We start from the raw sequence: 24,476 nt of genomic DNA, 5'->3' as shown, positions 1-24,476 counted from the left end.
CGTCACCAGTCGCACTTGACAGCGCACTGCGTCAAGTACCATGACATCTTGCTTTTGAGGCATCAAAACAAAACGAGCACTTGATTTGGAACGATTGCTACACGTCCGTCCTAGTGACTACGCGTGCATGATGTGACGTGGCTCGCCGCACGTTGCGTTCTTCTAAGGCCACGCACGCGCGCGCACGCACGCGCACGTTCGGCCGGGCGCTTCCACGGCAACATGGCGGAGGCCGCCGCGGCAACAATTCAGCACCGGTTCTTCTGTCACTGCTGTAAGCGTGAAACGCAACCCCTTCTCCCGGTAAGTCATTTGGAGTTGCCAAGAGCGCACGACGTGCGTTTATTCAGACACACTTGAATTGGCATCACACTTTGTGATTGGCGTTCAGTTGGGCGATCAGAAAATGACACAACTGTTTAGTAAATGAAACTCGTAAATGGAGCGCTCCGTAAATGTTGAATTTAAGCGTACATGCCGCTATGTTCTTCCACCCACAAGCGTAAACATAAAAGTCTGACTTGGGTGCTTCACATGCGTGTCCATATTTAGAAGGCTGTTCTGGTGTCCAGTTGTCTCGCCTTGCATGTGTATGCGTGGGGGGGCTGCACGGTGTGGCGCCAACATGCGATTTTACGCACAAACAAGCAGACTTAAAAAGTGACACAATTGTTGCATTGAATCGGCGCTACATTGAGAAAGTTGGTTTGATTTGCGCAACGTGTTTTCTCCCAACAGACGCTCGCTCACTTCCTATTTACAGATCATGACGTGCTTGCATAAACATGACGTACAGGTCGGATACAAGAGCGACTTTTAAAAATATAATGCTCAAAGAAATAAATCGTTTCTCTCAATCAATTGAAGTACAGCATGGAGTGAGCTTAATTGCTGCCATCTTGTACATTCTTGCAACGATGCATTTAACAATCTAATTCCTTTAGAAATTGCATTTGAAGGCTGAGATGTTATTGCTGCGTTAATGCGAGGAATGAGGAGTCTAATGATGGTTATTAGCATATCCAGCAACCCCCTGACACCTTGCAAATCTCTCCCTCGGGAGCTGTGAACAGCAGATGGATGACATCAGCGCCTTTTAATCGGGTGCAATAACAATATTCGGGTATCGCCATGACATCATTGCTGCATCATCGCTTCCTCAATGATCCGGCCGGGGCTTTGATATCCCCGCAGAAAAGATTGGTTTTGACAAACAAGTAGTCACTTTATGCGGTTTGTTCTTTTCCTTTCTGTCTTCTGCGGTGTGCCAAGACAATCAAAGAGTATGTAAACAAGCATTTTGCGCGTCATGTCCAAGTTATTGTCGCTCCCGGTCATGTCCACCGGACGGCAGTAAAACTCCTCGTCTAATTCTTCGTTTTGTTTCGTTTGACAGTACGTATTAAACATCTTTGCACTTCTGCACTGATATTTTTCTGGGAGTATCAAAAAGAACTACATTTGTGGAGAAAAAGATAATACACCTAGCGCATGAAATGTTTGACACAGCTCTCAAGGTTGTGTTGTCCACTAGCCAATTAAGTATGTTGTTTTCTTTTCAAGGATTTTGTCTGCCCCGGGTGCAAGTCTGACTTTATTGAGGAGGTGGAACATGACTCCAGGTATAGGACGGTTTTGGGATTGGGAAAATGTTGAAAATGTTGCCACGACTGAAGCTGCTTTTTGTTCAGACTCTTGGAGAGCAGCAGCGCACCAGAGAGCAGCGAAGACTCCAACTCGTTATTCTCCGAAGTAATTCTTTGACAATGAACATTTTGAAATATGAGTGGGAAAATGCCTCACAGTTTGCATCTCTCCAAGCTATGGCAGCTGTTGTTTATGGAGCGCTCGGCTCTGCTGTCGCACCCGCCGTCATCGGAGTCGGAGCAGGATGACGGCGAGACGTTGCTTAGCGCTCAAAGTCATCTTCCTTTCGTGACACCGGGCAATGCTGAGGTCAGAGAGCCACAGTTTCTGTCCCAGCCTGGGGAGGAGAGGTCACCCCGACCTGAGCAAAGACCTCAAGTGGAAGGGTGCGTCGATCAATCATTTGGACCGGAGTACGACAAGAAATGTCTGAAATTGATAGCGCCCGCCCCATGTAGTTCTGATTGCTTTGGCCAAATTTGGCAGCCGCGTATTTGACGTGACAAAAAGATTGGCGTAACCATTTTTTTCCCGCTGTTTTGGCCCACTCAAGGATTGTGCAACACTTCTTGGCCGACCTGTTTACAAGCAACGGAAACCCCAGCGCTGCGCCAGCTGCATTGTAATCCGCTATTTCATCCTTTTCGGATTTCATCTCGGAAGACGGGTGATCAAATGTTCTTTTTACGTTCTGTTTGGCACTCAGATCGAGCATGCTGCAACTGTACTCAAACCCGGCGGATTACGCCTGGGGTCAGGGAGGCCTGGATACAGTCATTACAGAGGTCAGTCAGATCATGGCGACGTTTCTTCTCTCTTTGGATTTACGATGCACTTTTCAATTGCCATGTTTCATGTATGTGTTTGAACGGTACACAAAAGGTCACAGAAAAGAAGGTAACAGGATTGACCATCGAGCAAACTGTTCTTGTGGGAGGCACCAAAACGGGAGCCCTGATTTATTGCAAATGCAGCTAACCTATTGCAAACCTTTGAACACGACTTGCTGTTTTCATCTCAGTTGTTAGGACAGTTGGAGAACACGGGTCCACCCCCTGCCGAAAAGAACATGATCTCATCCTTGCCGACGGTTTGCATTTCTCCAGAGCAAACAGGTGGGAATCCTATTGCGATGGCATTGCGATTTACTCCGACCCGAAAAAATGATAGCCGTTTCAATTTCTCATCTACTTTTTGACTCTTCCTTTTCCTTGGCCTTGCCAGTTTCCCTGACTGACATGTTTATTGTTTCCAACATTTCTCAATTTGAAAAACATGATGACTGGCTGGTATTTCCAAACCTTATTCTCTTGAACAAAAGCGCTTACTTTGTGTTGCTCTTTCAAAGACCGCAGACTGGAGTGTACAATTTGCAGGGAGGAGTATTCATCGGGGGAATGTGTCCGCGAGCTACCGTGCCTCCATTACTTCCACAGTGACTGCATAGTGCCTTGGCTGGAACTGGTAAGGATGTTGACTGCCTCTTGGGTCACTGGCTCTTAAAGGCACAAGGAAGAAAAACCACTCATATACTTTGTTTTTTACTGTCACTTTCACTCATCGAATGAAATGAGTGTGAAATGATGAGTGTTCATCCCTCATATAACAAGAAAGTGCAGCCAAAAATGAACATGTATCGCGCTGAACGTTTCCCTTCTTCCAGCACGATACGTGTCCGGTGTGCCGAAAAAGCCTGGACGGTGTGGACAACAGCCTCCTCCTGCACGCTTCCCAATCTCCAGAGGGCCGCGCCATTAAGACAGAGCAACACGGCCGGCGGGCCATCTGAATGATGGCCATTATCATCATTTGCAGCTTGAAGCGTGGCTTCATTCGCACATTTGAGCCGCGGATCCCTGGTTTGTCATCCCCGCACTAAATCACTCCGCAGAGCTGACAAGACCACAAGGCTACCACATTGTATGCCGCTTTCCCCAATGGCTGATTCAGATGTGCGGAACTTGTCACCACCAAGCTGCCGGCTGACCCGATTCCCCGGGAAATCATACTTTTCAATGAAGACTGTTATGAAGACAGTGACCTCATTTCTCCACTTGAATCGGCATCACACTCCTTGGTTATTAAACTTCATCACTGTGATTCTCATCTGTCTGTAGTACGTTTCCCCCTCCTGTCACAAGAAATGTATCGATGGTTTATACTTGGTGATTGCGAAAAAGTAAAGGGTGCCAATCGTTATGGAGGACACTGCACTTGATTTACCAATAAGATGTGCAACAACAATAGTCTACATTTAAAACATGAAGGAAGACTTAATTTGTCATATTTTGAATTCAATTCTATGATCTCCTGCAATAGTTCAAGTCATTGTCAGCGTCAAATGAAGACTTCCAAAGACACTAAGATATGGAACTGAGACTAGATCTGATGCCATGGAGAACCTGAAACAAGATATCGTTTTGCTCAAACTGCATAGTGTCGTTGGAATGATGAATTATTCAAATAGACGCCGATTTGGTTGACAAGCATTTCGTTTGACAGCTGACACGTGAGTTTGGAGGGGGAAAGCTGCAGCATGGAAAAAGCCAGAAATGACATTCAAAAAAAGAAGGCCGAGAAATTATTAAACGTAGACTTTGTTCTCTGTGCAAGCGAGCAAGTGACATTTGCTCCCTTCTTTCCTTTCCTCTCCTCTACTCGCCCCCCGCCCGTCCGTCCGTCCTCCCCTCTCTCCCTCGCTCGCTCGCTCGCTCCCTCCCTCCCTCCCCGCGGTTGAGAATGCCCGTGCTGGGCTGACACTGTAGCGACACGGGCTGAGCAGACATGGAGGCCCGACCAACGAGGGAGGCCCGTGCTGACACATCCAGGCTCAGCTAACAGAGCGTCGGAAGTGGATTTTTGGGACATCGCGGACGAAATACACGCCACTACTCGCTGTAAGGAAGAAGGATATTACCGCCAAAGAAGAAGGAATTAAGAGGGCGATCCATTTCGGGGATCTATGTTGATTCAACGTAGCCGCCATTTTGTTGACAGTGTTTTTTTTTTTTTTTTTTAAACCTACACGATAGTGCATTTGTTGTCTTATACCGCAGGAATGCTATTTTACCCACGTATGCCCTAAGTTTTAGAAAAGATTTTAATCCCACGATTCCTATTCGTGGCTACGTGGTTAATGTTTTTTTTTTTTTTTTTTTGCGGTTTAGCGGGCACGCTAGTGCATCGTTAGCCGATGTAGCTGAGATGTAGTAAGAGGAGTGCACGAGAGAATGTGACGGAGATGTAGGATTATGTACATCACTTGTCCTGCACTCTCGTATCATAATCTCCTATTTAAATCGAAATTCGAGAAGCCCTATCTGCGTGTGTGTATTACGACTCGAAACGACTAAATTGACTGTTGGAATTTGCGAGTCAATACAAGCCCGCGAACATTATTGAACATTTGCTGGATGAAAATAGCCCCAGTTGTCTTTAAACAGTAGCAGCCAAAGGCTGATAGATAACAAGATGCTCGCTATCAGGATCATACACATGAGATGATCGCCTATTTTGGGCTAGTTTATTGTAGCTAATAGTTTATCACCACATTTATGTCACAATGCGATGGTTAGCGCTATATTTAGCACTACAGCGACGACGCCATCCTCCATAACTGCTCCTGTTATTATCATTAATAACAGCGTAATGCATTTCAAGGGGATCTTTTGCTGACCTATTTGTATCGGCACTTTCGCCAGGTTAATATTTGGCACTCGCGTACGCGCCACAAACGATCGGCGATAAACATAAGGCGCCGCGACACATGAGCACTGTCAGCAAGCTGTGGAGCTCACGGTCGGTCGGTCGGTCGGTCGGTCGGTCGGTCGGTCGGTCGGTCGGTCGGTCGGTCGGTCCATGCCTGCATGTGATTGCTGTGATATTTATGCCAAGCCCTTCCTTCCTACAGCTTACTTTTTGTGTCCTATTTTGCCAATCCAGCACTTGGAGTAATGAATGCTTGGCCACCAAGTTGCCACAACCGAGGAAGGAGACGGAGCCAAATAATGTGAATACAATTTGTGGAAAACTAGAAGAGGTGAGTACCTTACAAATGTGTTGTTTCAATATGGTGGAGCTATTTTCTTTCTTTTTTTTTTTCCTGTATGGAAGAAAGACAACATTGCAGAGTTGATGATGCAGACTAAGCCCCGTTATTGTTTGGGTGGCACAGCCGCTTTTTAGCACACATGCATGCACTGTTAGCCCAGTGGAATGAGCTTCACATCCCAGAGGATGTCCAAAATGTGCTGGCTCAACCAACCGCTGTCATCCACGTTGCTTTCCCTCCTTCTGAAGACCCTGTCGGGGTGAGGGATCAGGTTGGATTGAGGTGAGGCCAAGTAGAGATAAGAATGGGCTTGTGGCTAAAGGTAGAGTTCAGGGAAAGGTTAGAGGAAACACATCGACACAGATCATCCAAAGCAGCTTTTCACCACATTTGCTCACGTTGAAGCAGACTATTTGCTATTATTGCCGTGGTGCAAAGAAACTGGAGCCCTTATGTGACTGATGATGCATTGCATATTGCTGCAGTCAAAGGGTTGAAAGAAACAGTTGGGAGATGGGAAGGATTTGGCTTGAAAGGAAGGGGAGGCAATGTGGGATGCCTTTTTCTACCTTGTACTTCTTGATAGTAGTACACATGCACCGCACGTCCGCAGCTGTGTAAAGCTTGACTTTACCAACTTGCTATTTTTTATGGCATTTTCAAAGTCTTTGGACAACTTGCCAGCTGATCTAAAAGGGCCATACCGGCAGATAATGACTCCAGCCACGCGCGCGGATTTTCCGGCGTGTTTACTACCTGGTGTCGATGACTTGCTCTGTCAGTCTGTGACACAGCGCCAGATGGAAGCTTCGAAATCACTGGAGGATTACAACTATTTTGTAAGCGGATGGATGAGTGTTAACTTCAAAATCTTATCCAAAGAAGGCTGTTGTAAGTGAGTAAACTGCTGGCTGTTGTTAATGTAACACTAGCGCTGGCTGCAGGCCACACTCCAAAAATGGCTCCGCCATTTATTGTGCGCTTAGAAAAGATCCACTACTATTCATAATGTGGATCAAGAGCAGAATGTTGAAAATGACTTTTGTTTCTTGCAATGCCTTGTAATGAATTGAATGACTTTCTGCAGGCTCGCTGGTGCATCTACTTTAGTGTTTTCCTCTAAGTGTGTGTGTGGGGGGGGGGGGGGGGCAGAGAAACCGCCGTCATGTCGACGCTCTATCACTCACTTTCATTTACTGCTGGTAAAGGCCGAGGAAAACATAGACATCCTCTGTGCAGCCCCAGAGGGCCCAAAGTGCTGAGGTCACACTTGTCTCCAAATGACTTCACCCATCCAAAGCACCTGCTTTGCGTGGATCTGCATTCCATCATTTCGAAGCTTTAATGAGCCGGAGGCAACTTTGGAGGCTTTGCCGTCAGAAATGAAACGATGCAATGTGTGCTGGAGTTTGGCAGATAACAATTCCCTAAAAGATGCTTGCTTCAAGCTGCTTTATTTCCCACTCCTGTAAAATCCGCACATTATTTTTATGAGGAAAGAATAAAAGCTGTACGAGTGCCACTGCAATGTACTTTAATCAACAATAACGGTACGTCAAGCTGGAGGCAGCTATGGAAGTCCAATTGAAATGGTGCTGCAATTCCATTTGAGTGTGCGTCGGCAATGGTTTTTGTATTACTGATGTATTTTTGTGAAATGTACAGGATGAAGGACAAACTGATCAAAATGTTAATCCCACTGTGAAGTAAGTCATCTTCATAGAGTTAATTTGTCTTTCCCCCCTTTCTCTCCAACTCCCTATTGCAGTTGAAGGACGGAGTGAGAGGACTGAAGTGACGGCAAAGGATAGAAAACCCTGTGGAAAATAAAAAGGAGAGCTCCTACCTCATTGTTATCCCCCTCCCCCTTCCCCTCCTCCTCCTTCCCTACCCCACTCCCAAGCCTATATTCTTCACAGGATACACCTTTTGAACTCACGCTGCCCTGAAGTCAAGATGGATCCGAAGATTCACGGGAGAACTGCCACGCCGCCGCCGCCTCCTCCTCCTCCTCCTCCTCCTCCCCCTCTCTCAGCTGTTCCTTCTGGAGAGCGAGAGAAAGAAGGAGGCATTGGAAATAAAGACGATGAGGAGGAGAAGAAGCGGGATAAAGAGAAAGAGACTTCTGCTACAGCTGATGGCGCAGGAGCAGGCGCTCAAAGTGGCCCTGACCAGTCACAGTTCTCCATCAAGGAGAGTAGCCTGTCGGAAGGCAATGTCAAACTGAAGATTGGCCTTCAAGCAAAACGCATGAAAAAACCTCCCAAGATTTTGGAGAATTACGTATGCAGACCAGCCATTAGGGCAACAATGAGGAATACGGGACGGGGAGGAGGTGCCGCGCGAGGGAATCGTGCCGGGAATACAAATGATGGGCCAGGTAACCGGAGCCAGAGTCCTTCTCGTGTCAGGGAAAAAGACAAGGAACAGAGTCCAAATGTCAACAGAGCAATCCAGTCATTATCCTCATCTTCCAAAGTCCCTACGCCACCACCACCACCACCACCACCTCCACCACCTCCACCAGCCAGCACAACTGCCATGCCACCTTGTCAAGTGAACGGCAGTGCACCGGGAAAACGAGTAAGTGGGAGCAAGGAATTGTGGGTAGGCCTAGTGAGGAGGCAACGGCAACATTTCATGCCGTCTGCCTGCTGGACATTTTCCTGCTTACCAATGGCAAATGTTTCCCCAAATTTTCAAAAGTCGCAATAATGACATGCTAGAGTTAGCATACGTTTTCAAAGTCTGCTTTGAATTGATTTATTGCAGTAGTTTGCTTTTCGTAAGTGCACGTCTATTTGGTTTATGTTGCCGCCTCCCCTGGTTTCTCCATCCCCCACTTCAAGATGACCTCCCTCCACAGCGCTCCCTTCTTGTCCCCAATCTGACCCTAATAAGTGTTAGTGCCTCTATTCACCCTTTCCCCGGCCGGCCGGCCTTTGTCCCCTTACTCTTGCCAGTTGCTCTTGATAGTTTTGATGAATTCCGAAAATGATTTTATATCACTCCGAAAACTGCTATATAAACCTGATGCATTATTCTTGTTAGAACTTCATTTCGAAAAGAAATTTTACAATGATTGTCTTTTTTTCTTCTTTTTTTTAGGGTCCACCAAAGATGGATTGCCCGTCTGACCCAAAGTCAGACACGAAAGCAGGTACTGCCACATCTGAACGGCCCCTCAATCTTCATCGCCCTCTTCCAGACAGCAAACTTCATCCTTCCGGGAAGAAAACCCCAACTCTGCAGCATACCCCTCGGTCATCGGCACCCTCTTCACCGTTGCCCGCGTCGAAAGAAGCGAGCTGTGAAGCCGTTAAACCGCCGCAATACACATACAGCAACGAAAGTCAAAGAGATAAAGACAAGGCACCTCAAAGCTGGGGAGCGCCTACAGTCACTGAAAAATTAGCTCAACTCATAGCCACTTGCCCGCCATCTAAGACCGCCAAGCCTGTCAAAGTGTCCGCTAAGACTGACGCCGCTCCACCCCACTCCAGCTCAGGTTTTATGACACCCACGGCTAAGCAGCGAGATCGGGCGATGGCCAATAGGAATACCTATTCCAGGATGGTTCACCTTTCTCCCCCCCTACCGGTGTCGCGGCCACCCGGTCGGCCCTACGGCTCCAGGAACAAAGACATGATGGAAAGCTCGCCTGCCGCCGCCGCCGCCTTGACACCAGCCAGGAAGGAAGACACGGACGGGACTGGGAAAGCGAGTAGCAGCAGTATTAACAGCAGTAGCAGTCGCAGCAGCAGTCCTGCACTCGTGTACGGCAATAACAGATTGCCTGCTCTGTCAAAGGACGTTAACAATGACAACGGTAGCGTTCCTAAACTTCAGTCTCGTCCGATTCACTTCTCACCCCACGCCGCAGCTTTGTCCACTTCTCCTGCGGCGTCCTCTCCGACCACCACCGCAGCTGAGCAGAGGACTTTGAGTCACGTAAGCTCCCCTGCCGGCTCACAAGCAAACCATGCAGGAGAGACCCCTGTTTCGACGGAGGAAGGCATCGCAAGTCTCAGACAACAAGGCAGCCCCAGAGATTTGAACACTTGCGCTCCTCTTGCAAAGCCTGACAGGAAAGACAAAGGCGCTAGCAGCAGTCAGTCATTGCAAGGTGAGGGTGACAAGAGCTTAAGTCCATCCAAGCATAGCCCCAATAGGGATGGGAGTCGCATCGGCCGGAGCGGCAGCCCTGCCGCCGAATCCGTAAGGCCCAGAGCTGCTTCTTCGCCCGAGCCGGAAGGCGAAGACAGCCCCCCGACTCCTTTTCGAGACGATTCTCTGGATTCGTCCGTAGATTCCGCGACAGATCAAGACAGTAAACCCCTTAAAAAACGTCGAGGAAGGAAGCCCCGCTGGGGCCGTGCGATGAACAAGGTCCATAGTCAGGCCAGAGTGGGCTTCGACAGTCCCTTTGAGCAGGGCAAAAGCACCTTGGCTTTATCTTCCAGTCAGGAAACGTCAACTCCAATCAAGAGACCCGTGGGGAGACCTCCAAATCCAAATAAACTCAAACCAAATCCTCTGGCGCAAACTTCAATGTCCCGCCTCTTCACCTCATCGCCCCAGGCCAAAAAAAGGGGCAGGCCAAAATCGCGGATGCCGAGGCTCGACGCCGCATCCCGTGGACGCTCCCATCATAAATTGGCTCCATCGAAGGTTTATTCGACTTTTTTGAAGTCCAAAGAAGAGCAAGACCCTCCTGTGCTCCATCCAGAAGTTGACCTAAACCCCCCGAAAGCTACCCCTCGAAAACGCGGACGCCCCAAGCGCCTACCGCCTACTTTACCCGAAGAGTGTCAGCCTCCCACCTTGGCTCCTGAGGCAGGGGACCTTGTCGGGGACAAACGCTATCACAGCAAAGGAAATGGCCAGCTTATTATGAAAACAATCATAGGCAAGATCAATAAGATGAAAAGCGTCAAGCGGAAGCGCATTCTCAGTCAAATCCTTTTAGGACCGAGAAAAGAAGACCCCCCCAAAGTGTCTCCGAGCGCCGTGGTGGGCTCTGCGCAAGCCGCCACTCATTCTTTGTCCTCCCTGGCTGCTTCCCTCGGGGGCAAACTGGGACCACAAATTAACGTCAGCAAAAAAGGCACCATCTATATGGGCAAGAGGAGAGGGCGGAAACCAAAAAGCGTCACAGCTCCGCCAGAGCCCTTCTTGTCCCCCAGCACGACTTCTCCTCTGCATCACCATCCGTCTCAGCACCAGCACCAGCACCAGCACCAGCACCAGCATTCCTCTTCGGAAATATTTCCCTCACCTTCTCTTTCGCAGTCCAGCGGCGGCCATAGTCCCATCAGCGACGGCAGCTTTGTTGAGCCAGGCTCGGTGCACTTTGCCGCTCACTCTCACTATTCGGGCGGTAGTCACGGCACGTTTGCTTTTCCCCCGCCAACTTTTTCAGCTCCAAATATTCGCAGCCCTGTCCTCGGCTCCTCTTTAAATATGGCCACGTCACAGAAAAGGTCCTCGTTCCGCGGCTACCACCACCACCACCACCACCCCCACCCCCACCCCCACTCCCACTATAGGCAGCAGCACTACCACTACCACAAGCTTTCTCCTCCACGGCCGCTCCATCCCACCTCACCGGCCCCCCTTAGTGAGCTGAAAGAAGCCACTCCATCCCCAGTGAGTGAGTCCCACAGTGAGGAGACGCTACCTAGCGACAGCGGTATAGGAACAGACAACAACAGCACCTCTGACCGTGGGGAGAAAGCTGGAGGAGCGGGCGCTCTGGGCGCAATGGGCATAGCGGCCGGGCTCAGTAGCGGATTATTAATGCCCGGCGGCGTTCTCGGTTCATCCGTGGGTCCGGGTTTGGGACTTGGCGCAAGGGGCAGGCGACGCCACTCCGCTGTACTCGTGGACCGTAGCTCACCTTCTCCCTCGCCACATATGACAAGGTTATCGCCCGATCCGCGGAGAGCTCACCCTGCAGCTCCTTCTACCTCCATATTGGGTCACAAGGAAAAACATAAGCATAAATGTAAACGCCGTAGCCACGGGTGCCCGGGCTATGAAAAGCTCAAGAGACAGAAAAGAAAACGCAAGAAGAAATACCTGCAACTGCGCTCCCGGCGGATCGACCCCAACTTTCTGGCCGAACTGGATGAGATTGTCATAAGGATGAGCGAAATCCGCATAACGCATCGGACCACCGGGCACCGTCTCGGCGGCGGCGGCGGCATAGCCCCGGGAGCAAATCGGATCCCGGGAGTGGGCAACCGTGCCGCTGGCATCGGCGGGACCGGCGGCCCTCCACCTCATCATTACATTCACCGAGATCTCCTCCCCACAATCTTCAGGGTCAATTTTGGCAGCTTCTATTCCCATCCCGCATACTCTTGCGATCCATTGCACTACGTTCGGAAGCCAGACTTGAAAAAGAAACGTGGGCGCCCGCCGAAACTCAGAGAGTCCATGTCGGAAGTTCCTTTTGTACCAGGGCTCGGATTCCCACTCTCCAGTGGAGGCTTCTACCATCCCTCTTACAGTGTTCCCTATTCCTCCGGACCCCTGGGGTTGGGCTACTATAGGGGCTATCCTCCGGCCAGCGCTCTCTATCCTCACCCCCACCACCAGTCACCCCACACGGCTTCCAGCCACCACTCGCATCACTCGCCGACCTTCCCCCCGCCTCCCCCTACATCTTACATGCATCATCACCACCCCTCTCATCTTCTCTTAAACCCTTCGAAATTCCACAAGAAGAAGCACAAGCTGCTTCGGCAGGAGTACCTAGGAGGACGCGCTCCTGTTCTTTACCCGCCCATGTCCTCTGAGCTGTCTTTCAACTGGCACCACAAACACAAACATCGACACAAACACCGAGAGCGATGCGCTGATGACGGTGAAGGAGAAGAAGAAGAAGAAGAAGAAGAAGACGACGAAACGGTGGGCGCATCTGTCAATCGTGCCGGCGGGGCAGGCTTGTCTGACAGCGGAGCATCGGCTAAAGGGGAGCGAGTCGGGAGCTTGGGAATGGCCGAGTCTTTGCAACGATGCCGCTTTGGCCGGAGCGCCGCCGCGAGCAAGCAAGCAGGCGTCTCTTTAGCGAATTCGCCGTCTTCATCGTCATCTCCTGCAGATAGATACAAGCGCAAAGAAAGCTCACTATCCTGTTTGGGACCCTCCAGGCTAGCTCTGGGCAGCAGCAGCTCCAAAAGCCAGCACCCAACAGAGTCCTGGTTCAGGATGGGCTCCTCCGACACCGACTACTCCAAGCTGTCACGTCGTCACGTGCTTCCCGGTCAGGGGCGCTTCTCGGACGGGAGGCCGGAAGAACTACCCGCTTGCTCTGACAGTGACGACGACGGAGCTCTCACGCCCGCGGAAGATGTGGAGACAAGAGGCCACGATTCTCCTAATCTTACCAATCTCTTTGCTTCTGCTCTCACTCGTACCAACTTGAGGGGGTGCAGGAACAGAAAGAATGACATGGCGCCAGAAAACAATAACAGCTTCTCCCGTATGGACCGTACATCACGAAAAGACCGCTCGGTGTCAGCGGAGAGAAGAGAATTAGGTAAGTCAAATTGGCCTCCTGTACTGTAAAGATGGCAGCTCTTTTCCGAGATCCCATCAACGCGTTTGGATGACAAAAAAGGGCTATCGACGCAAAGGCGTCAGAGAAACGCATGACCCAAATTCTCCTTGACATTGTTCAATGTGAATGATCCCAAAATAGCTTTCGCGCCAGCATATTGCAGCCGGTGAGCTTTATAGGTTATCGCACTGGTGCTATAACTTCCATTGGAATCAATTGAAATAACCCTGATGGAATGATTATGCTTCAGACCTTGTCAAATGCAACACAAGGTCAGTGAATTTACATTGCCCAATTGAGGTTTGGTCAGCCTTCCAAAAGCTGTAGGCGGGCTTCTGTCTGTCTGTCTGTCTGTCTGTCTGTCTGTCTGTCTGTCGGTCGCTAATTGTTACGAGTGGCCCATTGCTGCAGTTTATGTACGCTATATTTTTTTGTTATATTCTCCAAACTTGATGTGGGCTCGCAGCGCTCACTTGCTTGGTGTGTGGCGGAGAATCTTTTCTCACCGTGGTCCATTTCAGCAGCATTGCTCGTTGTGCCTGAGCAGCATTTCTGGCCCCATCAAAAGAGAAGACTTGAACATAATCTTTGCACGCACTCCCTGACATTTGGTAGCGCTTAGTTGTGCTTATGGGCTTGGCAAAAAAGTCAAAATGACTGCACTGAAAATGTGGATGACCACTGTTGATGTAGCACTTCTGCCAAGAACCATCTTATTGAAGGGGTGGAGTATTTTCTTTGCAAGCTATTTTGGTCTCACATTGCTTTTGACCTTGCCCGGTTGTTTTGCACGGCCATCAGCAAAGTTTTGCTCTTGTTATTGTTGTGAAGAAAACAGGGCCTCAGTAGAATGGTGCTTTTCTCATTTCCAACCAAGACAGGGTAATCCTGGATTACAACTCAGGATTTGGGGTCATTCGGTGGTCAGGGAATGAATGGACTCGATGGGGAGGGGAGACGAGGTGTCAGCGTGGGAACTAACGAGGCAAATGAGGACTGTCATTTCAATTTAGTTGGGAAAGATGGAACAAAAATGAAGAATGCATTTCTCGCCATGATGACGAGCAGATTTCAAAAATGTATTCAACCATTCGCATTGCATGGTGGAAAAAAGCAAAGCATTTTCAACACTTTAGATTGCTTGATCGTTTGTAAAAATAACAACCACACCAATAGTCGGGACTTTTGGAAAGATTGCCCAAAGTATGCCGTAAGAATCATCTTTCTGTTTACGTTTGTCTTGAAAAGGGCCTGCGAGTCTCCAGACAAGAGGCGGTGTCCTCTCCACATCGGAAGGCCCCGAAGGAGCCCTGCACCACCGGCAACCGCTCCATCACCAGTCTCCTATGTTTTACTCGCATGGCTCGGCATCCTCTTCCTGCCTTTCCCCCTCCCGGGACTGTTGCCCGGACGCCTCCCTGCCCCATCGCTCCCATCGATCGCAGCAGTCCAAGCACAGTCTCCACCACGTCAACAAAATCCTGCGCGCTAAGAAGCTGCAGAGGCAAGCCCGTACGGGAAACAACATGGTGAAAAAGAGGGGACCCGGGCGTCCCCGGAAGCACCCGTTACCTTCGCCGCCGCCGCCTCCCGCCGTCGAATTAAATCCGACGCGGCACAGAGTCGGAGAGCGGCCGGGCGGAGGGAGAATCTGGGACGGGGATGCCGTCAAAGACACCATCGAAGCCGTTGTCAAAGAGCAGCGGAGTAGCAGAGGACAAAAAAGGAAACACTGGGAGAGAGATGACGTTGAGGAAGAAGAGGGAGGAGAGGTGGAAGACACCGTGGAGCCATTGCCAGACAGGGAAGAAAATGCGGGCAACCTGATGGCGAGGTCCAGACCGGGATCTGGAAGGTGCTGGCTCGCCCAGGATCAGATCAATCACTTCCCCGCCGGGTAAGTACGCTTCTCAGAAATGGATGGAAGTTGCATTTCGGAACATGTTTTGAAACAAATTATGAATCTAGCTCAGTGGGGAATAAGCCAGATGGCCACATCTCCGCACAACACCAAGAAAGCGTCTCCAGGGAACAAACATCAGCCATCCCCATAACCGCCCCACGGGAAAAGAGACCAGCCAGACCTCCAAAGAAAAAGTTCCAGAAGGCTGGGCTTTACTCTGATGTCTTCAAGACGGAAGAGTAAGATCTTTTGTTTGTTTCTTGTGAAAGAGCGTCACATTTATCGTTCCAGACATTGTTTTCTTTTTCTGCTCTTGCTTGTAGTCCCCGCAGTCAGCTTCTGCAGCTAAAGAAAGAGAAGCTGGAGTACATACCCGGGGAACATGATTACGGATTGTTTCCAGCACCCATCCATGTTGGTGAGTCACATTTTCTTCGCTCACGATGAGTGTATCTAGGGAAGGTTACAGCGCACAAGATCCAGAGCCCGCCCGTTTTGGCGCACACATCTTTTCATCAAGGTTTTCTTTTGCTTTGTGTGACACTTCAGGAAAGTACCTGAGACAGAAGCGCGTTGATTTCCAATTGCCTTATGACATCCTATGGCTGTGGAAACATGATCAGGTGATCAATCATGATGCTGCAGTATATTTCATTTCATTCTTTTTTTTGGTTTGTTTTTTGGTAGCGCTTCACCAGTCGAAAAAGTGGCGCTCTTGCTCGCGGCTTTTAATCATGGACGTTTTTTGGTTTGTTTCAGCTCTACACTGATGAACTTTGTTTGTTTGTTTGTTTGTTTCAGCTGTACAAAAGACCCGATGTCCCTCTTTACAAAAAGATCAGATCGAGTAGGTGTCTTGAGATTGTTTTTCTGTTCTAAGCAGAGAGTCATTTGAACATTTCCCGATCTAGCCTGACAAATGACACGGTGTCTTTAACTGTCAAATGGTTTGATCTTGACAGACGTGTACGTTGACGTAAAGCCTTTCTCCGGCTATGAAACGACGACATGCAACTGTAAAATTCCCGAGACTCGTTCTGAAAAAGGTTGCCTGGATGACTGCCTCAACAGGTACAATGACATTTTGCGTGATATCGACGCTGTGCTTCGCCATGACGTGTATTTGCACATTTCTCCAGAATGAGCTTTGCCGAGTGCTCCCCCAGCACTTGTCCGTGTCACGAGTTCTGCGACAACCAGCATATCCAGAGGCACGATTGGGTTCAGTGTCTGGAGAGGTTCCGGGCCGAGGGCAAGGGCTGGGGCATCCGCACCAAGGAAAGCCTCCGCTCTGGCCAGTTCATTATCGAGTACCTGGGAGAGGTGGTCAGCGAACACGAGTTCAGGTGAACTGTTGCTTTTTGCCCGCGCGTATGTATCAATGAAGTCCCGCGTGTCTAACAGCAAAATGTTTCAGGAGTCGTATGATGCAGCAGTACTTTGCTCACAGTGGCCACTACTGTCTGAACCTGGATAGTGGCATGGTGATTGACAGCTATAGAATGGGCAATGAGGCACGCTTCATCAACCACAGCTGTGAGCCCAACTGCGAGATGCAGAAGTGGTAAGTGTCACAAAGCGCTTTACACGGAGCGGACCATGATGGCGAGGGTATCACTCGCCAATTTGACTTCATGGTTTTTAGTCGGGGTGGCACCTCATTATTCCAGTGGGCATCTGCTAAGGGTAACTCGCTAGCAAAGCTTCAGCCCTTTCTTCCACTGTGCAGTCGGTCTTCACTTGCCGCAAGTATCATTATCGCTAAAGGAGGTTAAGGAGTAACGAAACACCGAGAGAGCGAGCGAGCGAGCGAGGGAGGGAGAGTGGGGAGCACAAAGAAGCCTTGCTAACCGTTAAAGCTGGCTTAAGTATAAAGTAGTGAATGAGTGCTGAAGTGACACTCTTTAACAGTAGTCTATCTTGAAAGCACCGAATTGCAGGGACCAACTGTGGGCAGTAAAGAAGACGGTAGATGCATACAAAAAAGAAGATGGACGATATGGAAAAAACATCTCGTTGTAGCACAATGATAATCATCATATTTTTATAAACTAGCTAACAGCAGTCATCTTGTCGCTGTCTCTCTGTGTCTGACCTTTCAAGCTGAAGCCAGAATGTTTTGTTTTGGACAATTTACAACCTTGGAGAGTTGACTGTGTCAAGTTGTACTCTCCTCTCCCACTCGGGCCACACTATAATCTAGGGAACCGGTGCTTGCATGTGGGTGAGCATGCGAATGTAATAAAGAGTAGCTGGACTAAAATAAAAACCACAATGGCACTGGAGGATTTTGAAGCTCTCGGGAGCCATCAATCTTCTCAGAGAGGGGAGGGAGCTTACTTGCAGCTGGGTCACGGTCACAACCGCGGTGTCCAGACGTTTCACTTCATTTTCCTTCAATGCAGACGCTCACAAAGATGCCCTTAGATGGACAAATGCCTATTTGCACCCACCGTATGGAAACAAATCTCTTCTCTTTTTTTTTCTTCCCCCCTTTTTTTCACATGGGCAAACAACTGGTTACAGATGGCTTGCTTTAATTTGAAATTGCCGTGGAGTATTTGCTGTAGCTTCTTTCTAAAATGACCTTGTGCTTTACGGCATGCTCAGTAATGAAGTTGCTATGAAAGAGGAAGGGAAGGTGTGCTCGCTCGCTCACTCAGTCCTGATGACTTGCAGGTCAGTCAATGGGGTGTACAGAATTGGTCTCTTTGCGCTCAAGGACATCAGCAGCGGTACGGAGCTCACCTATGATTACAACTTCCATTCCTTCAACACGGAAGAGCAGGTGAGTGACAACTCACCATGAGAGACTTCTGTGCTGCTTATTTGATATTGCGATTGTCCCCACCCCCACAGCAAGTATGTAAGTGCGGCTCCGAGAGTTGCCGAGGTATCATTGGCGGGAAAAGCCAGCGCATCAACGGATTGCCTCCCAAGGTGGCCGGTACTCGGCGACTGGGTCGACTCAAGGAGAAACGGAAATCCAAACACCAACTTAAGAAACGAGTGAGCGATGCGATGCGATGCCCCTCTTTGACACATTGCCTGATTTCTTCATGATGTTGTTTGTGTGCAACTGTCCCTGACCTGATTTGTTTCATAATGACTTTTCTTTGGATTTAGGAGGAAGACTCAAGTGACAGCAACAAGTTTTACCCTCACCTCATGAAACCCATGTCAAACAGAGAAAGGTACATTTGTGACTCTGGCCCTAAGAATGTTATGCCCTTCCTTGAACTCTGTCAATTGTAAAATCAATGAGTCTGACTCACTCACTCACTCACTCACTCACTCACTCACTCACTCACTCACTCACTCACTCACTCACTCACTCACTCACTCACTCACTCACTCACTCACTCACTCACTCACTCACTCACTCACTCACTCACTCACTCACTCACTCACTCACTCACTCACTCACTCACTCACTGACTACATGTTCTCAATCATTAGGAACTTTGTCCTCAAGCATCGAGTGTTCCTCCTGAGGAACTGGGAAAAAATGAGAGAGAAACAGGAGTTGCTGAAACGAGAAGGTGAAAGAGATCGAGACCCCGCCAACCTCTCGCTGTATACCCGCTGGGGAGGAGTCATCCGGGATGATGGCAACATCAAGTCAGGTGAGGCTGATTCATTTCAAAAAAGTTCTTCATTATGACAAGCCAGTCTAGTAAGTACAATGTCAAACATGCATATCTTCCGCCCCCAGATGTTTTCCTCACCCAGTTTTCAGCCCTGCAGACATCCCGCTCAGTACGTACGCGGAGGCTTGCTGCGGCTGAAGAAAACACAGAAGTCACACGCACTGCTCGCCTTGCACATATCTTCAAGGAGATTTGTGACATGATTACCAGCTATAAGGGTTAGTTTCTTTTTCTTTTTTTGGTAGGACTCTTTCTTGACATGGCTTGAAATTCTGCTTCCACCTCAGATTCATCCAGCCAGACAATCGCTGCTCCGCTCTTGAACCTCCCGTCACGGAAAAGGTACGAATGTGAAGCCGTTGGCGTGTTGTCCATTTTTGTGACTTTCTTTTTGTGCATTCTTGTGTTATTAGGAACAGCCATTACTATGAGAAGGTGTCAGACCCTCTGGATTTGAGCACCATTGAGAAGCAAATCCTCACGGGCCATTACAAGACCGTCGAAGCATTCGACACTGACATGCTCAAAGTGTTCCGCAATGCTGAGGTAGGCAGCTGTCCCATTTCGTGCCCCAATGAATGTACCCTTTGCTATGAATAACGTGAGCAGAATATGTGGCAGTGGCCTTGTGTTATAAAGTGATGGAGAAATGTTGCTTTCTGACCTTTCCGCAACGAGTGCAGAATTTTGGAAGTGTGTGGCCTATCGCACTCTCGACATGATTTCTAACCAATTGCCACGTTTTTCCAATTAGAAATATTACGGGAGGAAGTCATCCATCGGCAGGGACGTATGCCGGCTGCGCAAAGCCTACTACAGTGCCCGTAACGAGGCCGCCGTGCAAATCGATGAGATTATGGGCGAGACGGCCAGCGAGGCTGACAGCTCCGACTCGCTGGAGCGTGACCGGGGCCACCTCCACGGCGTGGCCGGATCCCATGACAAGGATGATGACATTATCCGCTGCATCTGTGGCATGTACAAGGATGAAGGCTTGATGATCCAATGTGAAAAGTGCATGGTAAGTAAGGAGCAAGCAATTGGACCAAAGAAAACAGCTTCAATCTACTTTATTATTGTTTTAAATAACAACAGTAACTGAAATATAATACGCACAAAGGAAAACGGCTCTCTCTCTCTCTCTTTTTTTTTTTTCTTTTGTGACCCGATGTTCCTCACTTGTTTTTGTTGAAGGTTTGGCAACACTTTGACTGCATGCGCTTGGAGACAGAAGTGGAGCACTATCTGTGTGAGGAGTGTGACCCGAGGCCAGTAGACACGGTATGTCTGCATGGGAGAGCCTTTCACGACAGCGTTCTGAGTGTGTGCCAGGTTTTCTTGGGACTTTTGAAATTGTTTTTGTTTTTGTTATGTCAAAGGAAGTTCCCATGATACCTCAACCCAGCTATGCCCAGGCTGGCTCTGTCTACTACATCTGCCTCCTAAGAGATGAGCTGCTTCTGCACCAAGGTACTGTCACCGGCAACCTTCTAGGAGTATAATCGTGGTTTGAAGCATGCACCGTATTTGGCATTCATTCGAAGTTTTCTACGCTGCTTGAAAAGTAAGGCGCCCGTCCCATGTGTGCAGGAGACTGCGTGTACCTGATGAGAGATAGCAGACGCACGTCCGAGGGCCAGCCCATCAGACCCTCTTACCGTCTCCTGTCTCACATCAACCGAGACAAACTTGATATCTTCCGCATCGAGAAACTCTGGAAGAATGAAAAGTAAGTCCGTCAAGTCATCTTGTACATGATGTGTTTGTGTCGTACTGTGACTTTGACCCCCAACCCTATGCATGATGCGTTTGTGTCGTACTGTGACTTTGACCCCCAACCTTATGCATGATGTGTTTGTGTCGTACTGTGACTTTGACCCCCAACCCTATGCATGATGCGTTTGTGTCGTACTGTGACTTTGACCCCCAACCTTATACATGATGTATTTGTGTCATACTTTGAAGGGGTGAGCGCTTCGCCTTTGGCCACCATTACTTCCGTCCTCACGAGACACACCATTCGCCATCGCGCCGCTTCTACCAGAACGAGTTATTTCGGATGCCACTCTACGAGATCATCCCTCTTGAAGCAGTGGTGGGAACCTGCTGCGTTCTGGATCTCTACACGTACTGCAAAGGTGAGGAAATGCCCAGGCCCCCTCTCATTTTCAACACGTCTTGAGCGATCTACTCGTTTGTCTTCCTCAAGGACGGCCAAAGGGGGTGAAAGAGCCAGATGTGTACATCTGTGACTACCGCCTGGACAAGTCGGCTCACCTCTTCTACAAGATCCATCGTAACCGCTACCCAGTTTGCACCAAGACGTACGCCTTCAACCATTTCACCAAGCGGCTGACACCCAAGAGAGACTTCTCGGTAAGACGGCAGGCCCTGATACCCGCAGCCAAAGTCTGCTATGACTAATACTAACGCTGTGTTGTAGCCTCACTACGTACCCGACAACTTCAAGAGGAACGGGGGCCGCTCGGCGTGGAAAAGCGAGCGTGCCAAAGGATCCGAAGGCTGCGAGGACGACGGCGGCTCCTCGTGCGAGCGAGCCGACGACTTCCCGCCCGAGGCGGAAAGCAGGAGATCGGAGGAGGACGTGGACACGGCTGCGGGCGGTCCTGAACTTTTAGCCGACAAGCAAGTCGAAGGGGGCAATGATGACGGGGAAGGGCCCGAGGCTGTGGAGCAAAAGCAGCAAGAGGAAGGCTCGGCAGAACGGATAGGGGAAATGCTCGAGCAGCCGTCCTTGTCGGCCCGCTTGCCGCCTCACCAGCCAGCGCTGGGCAGGAGAGAGGCTCAAAGGGAGCGGCTCAACAAGATTCTGCTGGATCTGCTGCACAGAACACCAAACAAGAATGGTGAGGGAGCAGGCGCGCAAGAGGCTGGTAGGTCGACAGATGACTGAGCTGAGGACTTCAGAACTTGAATGCTTCCCATGAGGTGGGTGGAGGCAGGAATATTCATTCATAAGCGGGGGAATCACCTGGGAACATTGAGGAAAATGATGACTCTTTTTCACACAGGCCAGTTTTAACAGATGGACGAAGGGACACCAGTCACATTGTGCAGAGACAGATGGGATGATATTTTTGTGGTTCTCACTTGCTTACAAAAACATGTAGCTTTTATTGCTGTGTCAACAGTTGGGTTTTTCTTTTTTTTTTTTTTTCTGGGACTGCATCACTGGATTCCAATAGACCAAAACACCTTGTTCAATGTGATGTGTCTGCAGGAATCACTGAAGAAGAATTTGCTGACAAAGCATAGCCAGAATCAGATTGAGGAGCTAACATATTTCATTAGCATTTAATGATCAGGAAGATGCACACAGTATAGCAGGGAGCCCTCATCTTGCAAAGACTAACCACACTACCCAAAATGATAATACCCCAACACCTGTCTCCAAAGTGGTGATTATTATTATTCTTTTTTTTTTTTTTTTTTTTTGTAAAACGTCCCCCTTGTCCTACCTGTCACCTTCCCGTGAAGCAGTGAGCACTTTGTGGACTAACACGACATTTGTACGAGAGCCCTCTCTAAAGATATTGCTTTGATTTTTGACCTTACCTTTCAAAGCTGCTAAGCGTCCCCTTTTTGTCTTCTTCCAACAGCCGTAGATGTCACTTATCTCCTGGAGGAGGGTGCAGGGCGGCGCCTACGGCCAAGGACACTCGGATTTGCCCATTTTGTTGGCGGAAAGTAAACATTTCAACAACGAGCCGAGCCGACTGCCTTTCACCTTCTAAAGCAAGGGAGATGATAAGAAAGGAAAAGAGTCTCATTGGCTATCCAAACCCTTCCAGACCGTAATGCATCATTTGGACCTTCGAGGTCACCTCTTCCAAGACTTTATCATCTCAACTCACTCTTGAGATGGCGGAGGGGGTTTGGAAGCACCGACTTTGTCAATGTTTTCAAGGAGTCGTTTTTTTTAGCATGAACATAGGACAAAAAGCCCACACATTGAGTGAAACCACACCTTTGATACTGACTGAAAGATGGCTCTCACTCCATCGGTGCAGATGAGGATGCTGGAGAATTGCTCCTCCTTGTCGGCCCGTGCGCGAGGTGCAAGATGCTGCTCGGGGGGTGGGGGTGGGTGGACTGCGGACTGCACTTTTGGTACCATGGATAGCTCTATCTGTATTGAAAAGACACTAAAACAGTACTTACTTGATCATGCAGTGTGGGGGGGCAAAAAAAGCAAGTCTATTTCCTTTGACCTGTTCTATTGTAGTCAGCCTCATGGAGACACAGACTAGACCTATTTGTTTTTGATGACAGTTTGAGCGCTTTGTTTTGTCCCAGTGTGTCATTGACTTTTCCGTTTTCTTCCCCTCCCTGTGAAACGGTCAGCTTTTCAACCAATGGATTCACCAGCTTAACTAAATCAGGTGGGAGGGACGCTGGCTCGAACTGTACCGCCTTACTCAGCTGTGCTCTCCGACTGCCTGTTTTTGCGCATCTGGAGTCGACACGATTCCCTCGAGATGACCTTTTTTTTTAATGAGGAAAAAAAAAAAAAGAAGAAGAAAAAAAACCAAGGGCTTAATGGCAATGAACAGTTTTAAGAAAACAATGCTTCACATGAAATGGTCATCATGGTCATATTTTCTTAAATTCTGCGGTGAGAGTTGTATATCGGGAGGGGAATGAACTTTTGTTGCCATGGTTTGAAAAGAATGGGTGATGAGATTTTGCCCCCTCCCCTCTGTGTGCAAAAGGGACAAGCTTGGGTGTCCCCATGTTGTAAACTGACAAAGGATCCGTTGGCAAGATCTGACACTGAGGATGGCCAATTGTAACGCTTTGGCTGTACAGTGCCAAGTGATGTACATAGACACGCTTTACATTGAAGGCTTTCTCCTAAAGCAATATCTTGACAAATGACACATTTTGTTTATTGTTGTACTGTACAGGACTCGGTCGGCCCTAAATGTATTGCCGTGATAATGCTAATATTTTCATTGCTTTTTATCGCTATTGTGAAGACACTTAAACTCGGAGGAAAATACTTTTGTATGTCTCGCCACCATAACTTCCCTGACAACATAAGAAGCATAAGTTAAGTTTGATTGCCTAGAAATGAAATTCATGTCTATGCGCATGAGCGAGAAGAATGTCAAAAGGAGGCATCGGGCCATGGCAGTGACAACACCCTTGCCGCTGAATCTTGTTAATAATATTGCTTTTATAAAGGAGGAGTGTACTCCTTATTTTTGTTTTGCTGCAAAGTGTTGAACACTAAAAAAGCTAGCCAACATATAAATGTTCCGATATTTTCCAGCAGCGATGAACAGAAAGGAACCTGTCAGACCACGTTCTTGTTCTTATTTCTCAAATAGGAAACGCTTCCGTTTTGTGATAGCGGTCATCGTATGATGCTTGTACTTGTATTTGTGTGTTTTCTGTGATTTCTTTAGTTATTTTTAGACAATCACAAAAAAAGATGCAAGCATTGTAAATGGCAAATTGGCTGACATTTTGTGACGTGTACAGTTTGTCAAAAACCTCTCCCACTCGTTTGTAATTATGATTCTTAAGTCATGGAAATATGATGTTGGTTTTTACTTTTTGTTTTATATTTGTTTGTTCTGTTTGTTTTTTAATAAAAAGCACTACATTATTGCGAACACGCTGTGTTGTGTT

At 48.6% G+C, this 24,476-nt stretch overlaps 2 protein-coding genes across 4 annotated transcripts; both read left to right on the top strand.

The window, feature by feature from the left end:
* Nucleotides 1-101: 101 nt before the first annotated feature.
* Nucleotides 102-4,271, top strand: LOC148379655 (E3 ubiquitin-protein ligase RNF115-like). 2 transcript variants are annotated; one of them, XM_088365651.1, is made up of 9 exons: nucleotides 102-303; nucleotides 1,564-1,622; nucleotides 1,692-1,752; nucleotides 1,822-2,033; nucleotides 2,201-2,269; nucleotides 2,354-2,432; nucleotides 2,669-2,762; nucleotides 3,024-3,111; nucleotides 3,311-4,271. In XM_088365651.1, the coding sequence occupies exons 1-8, from the start codon at nucleotides 223-225 to the stop codon at nucleotides 3,092-3,094; spliced, it is 726 nt and encodes a 241-aa protein (XP_088221777.1). In that variant the 5' UTR covers nucleotides 102-222; the 3' UTR covers nucleotides 3,095-3,111; nucleotides 3,311-4,271. The 2 variants fall into 2 exon arrangements, with proteins under 2 accessions (XP_088221777.1, XP_088221776.1); XM_088365650.1 differs by having other exon boundaries at nucleotides 107-303; nucleotides 2,996-3,111.
* A 105-nt stretch (nucleotides 4,272-4,376) lies between these two features.
* ash1l (ASH1 like histone lysine methyltransferase) lies at nucleotides 4,377-24,460 on the top strand. Of its 2 annotated transcripts, XM_088365624.1 has the most exons (27): nucleotides 4,377-4,544; nucleotides 5,590-5,686; nucleotides 7,467-8,281; nucleotides 8,807-13,244; nucleotides 14,514-15,162; nucleotides 15,234-15,407; nucleotides 15,492-15,586; nucleotides 15,718-15,791; nucleotides 15,970-16,015; nucleotides 16,131-16,239; nucleotides 16,308-16,514; nucleotides 16,586-16,732; nucleotides 17,848-17,956; nucleotides 18,028-18,177; nucleotides 18,295-18,362; nucleotides 18,628-18,794; nucleotides 18,884-19,036; nucleotides 19,106-19,160; nucleotides 19,232-19,364; nucleotides 19,573-19,839; nucleotides 20,013-20,099; nucleotides 20,198-20,288; nucleotides 20,409-20,547; nucleotides 20,784-20,956; nucleotides 21,028-21,194; nucleotides 21,262-21,767; nucleotides 22,439-24,460. In XM_088365624.1, exons 3-26 carry the CDS (start codon nucleotides 7,655-7,657, stop codon nucleotides 21,730-21,732), a joined length of 8,796 nt encoding a protein of 2,931 aa, XP_088221750.1. In that variant the 5' UTR covers nucleotides 4,377-4,544; nucleotides 5,590-5,686; nucleotides 7,467-7,654; the 3' UTR covers nucleotides 21,733-21,767; nucleotides 22,439-24,460. The 2 variants fall into 2 exon arrangements, with proteins under 2 accessions (XP_088221750.1, XP_088221749.1); XM_088365623.1 differs by having other exon boundaries at nucleotides 21,262-24,460.
* Nucleotides 24,461-24,476: the final 16 nt, after the last annotated feature.

This window comes from Syngnathus floridae, chromosome 21, assembly GCF_059516105.1.
Source record: "Syngnathus floridae isolate MCC-2025c chromosome 21, RoL_Sflo_1.0, whole genome shotgun sequence".
NCBI classification, from domain to species: domain Eukaryota; kingdom Metazoa; phylum Chordata; class Actinopteri; order Syngnathiformes; family Syngnathidae; genus Syngnathus; species Syngnathus floridae.
Note: the sequence above shows the minus strand (reverse complement) of the source record. Positions and strands in the feature narration are given on the sequence as shown.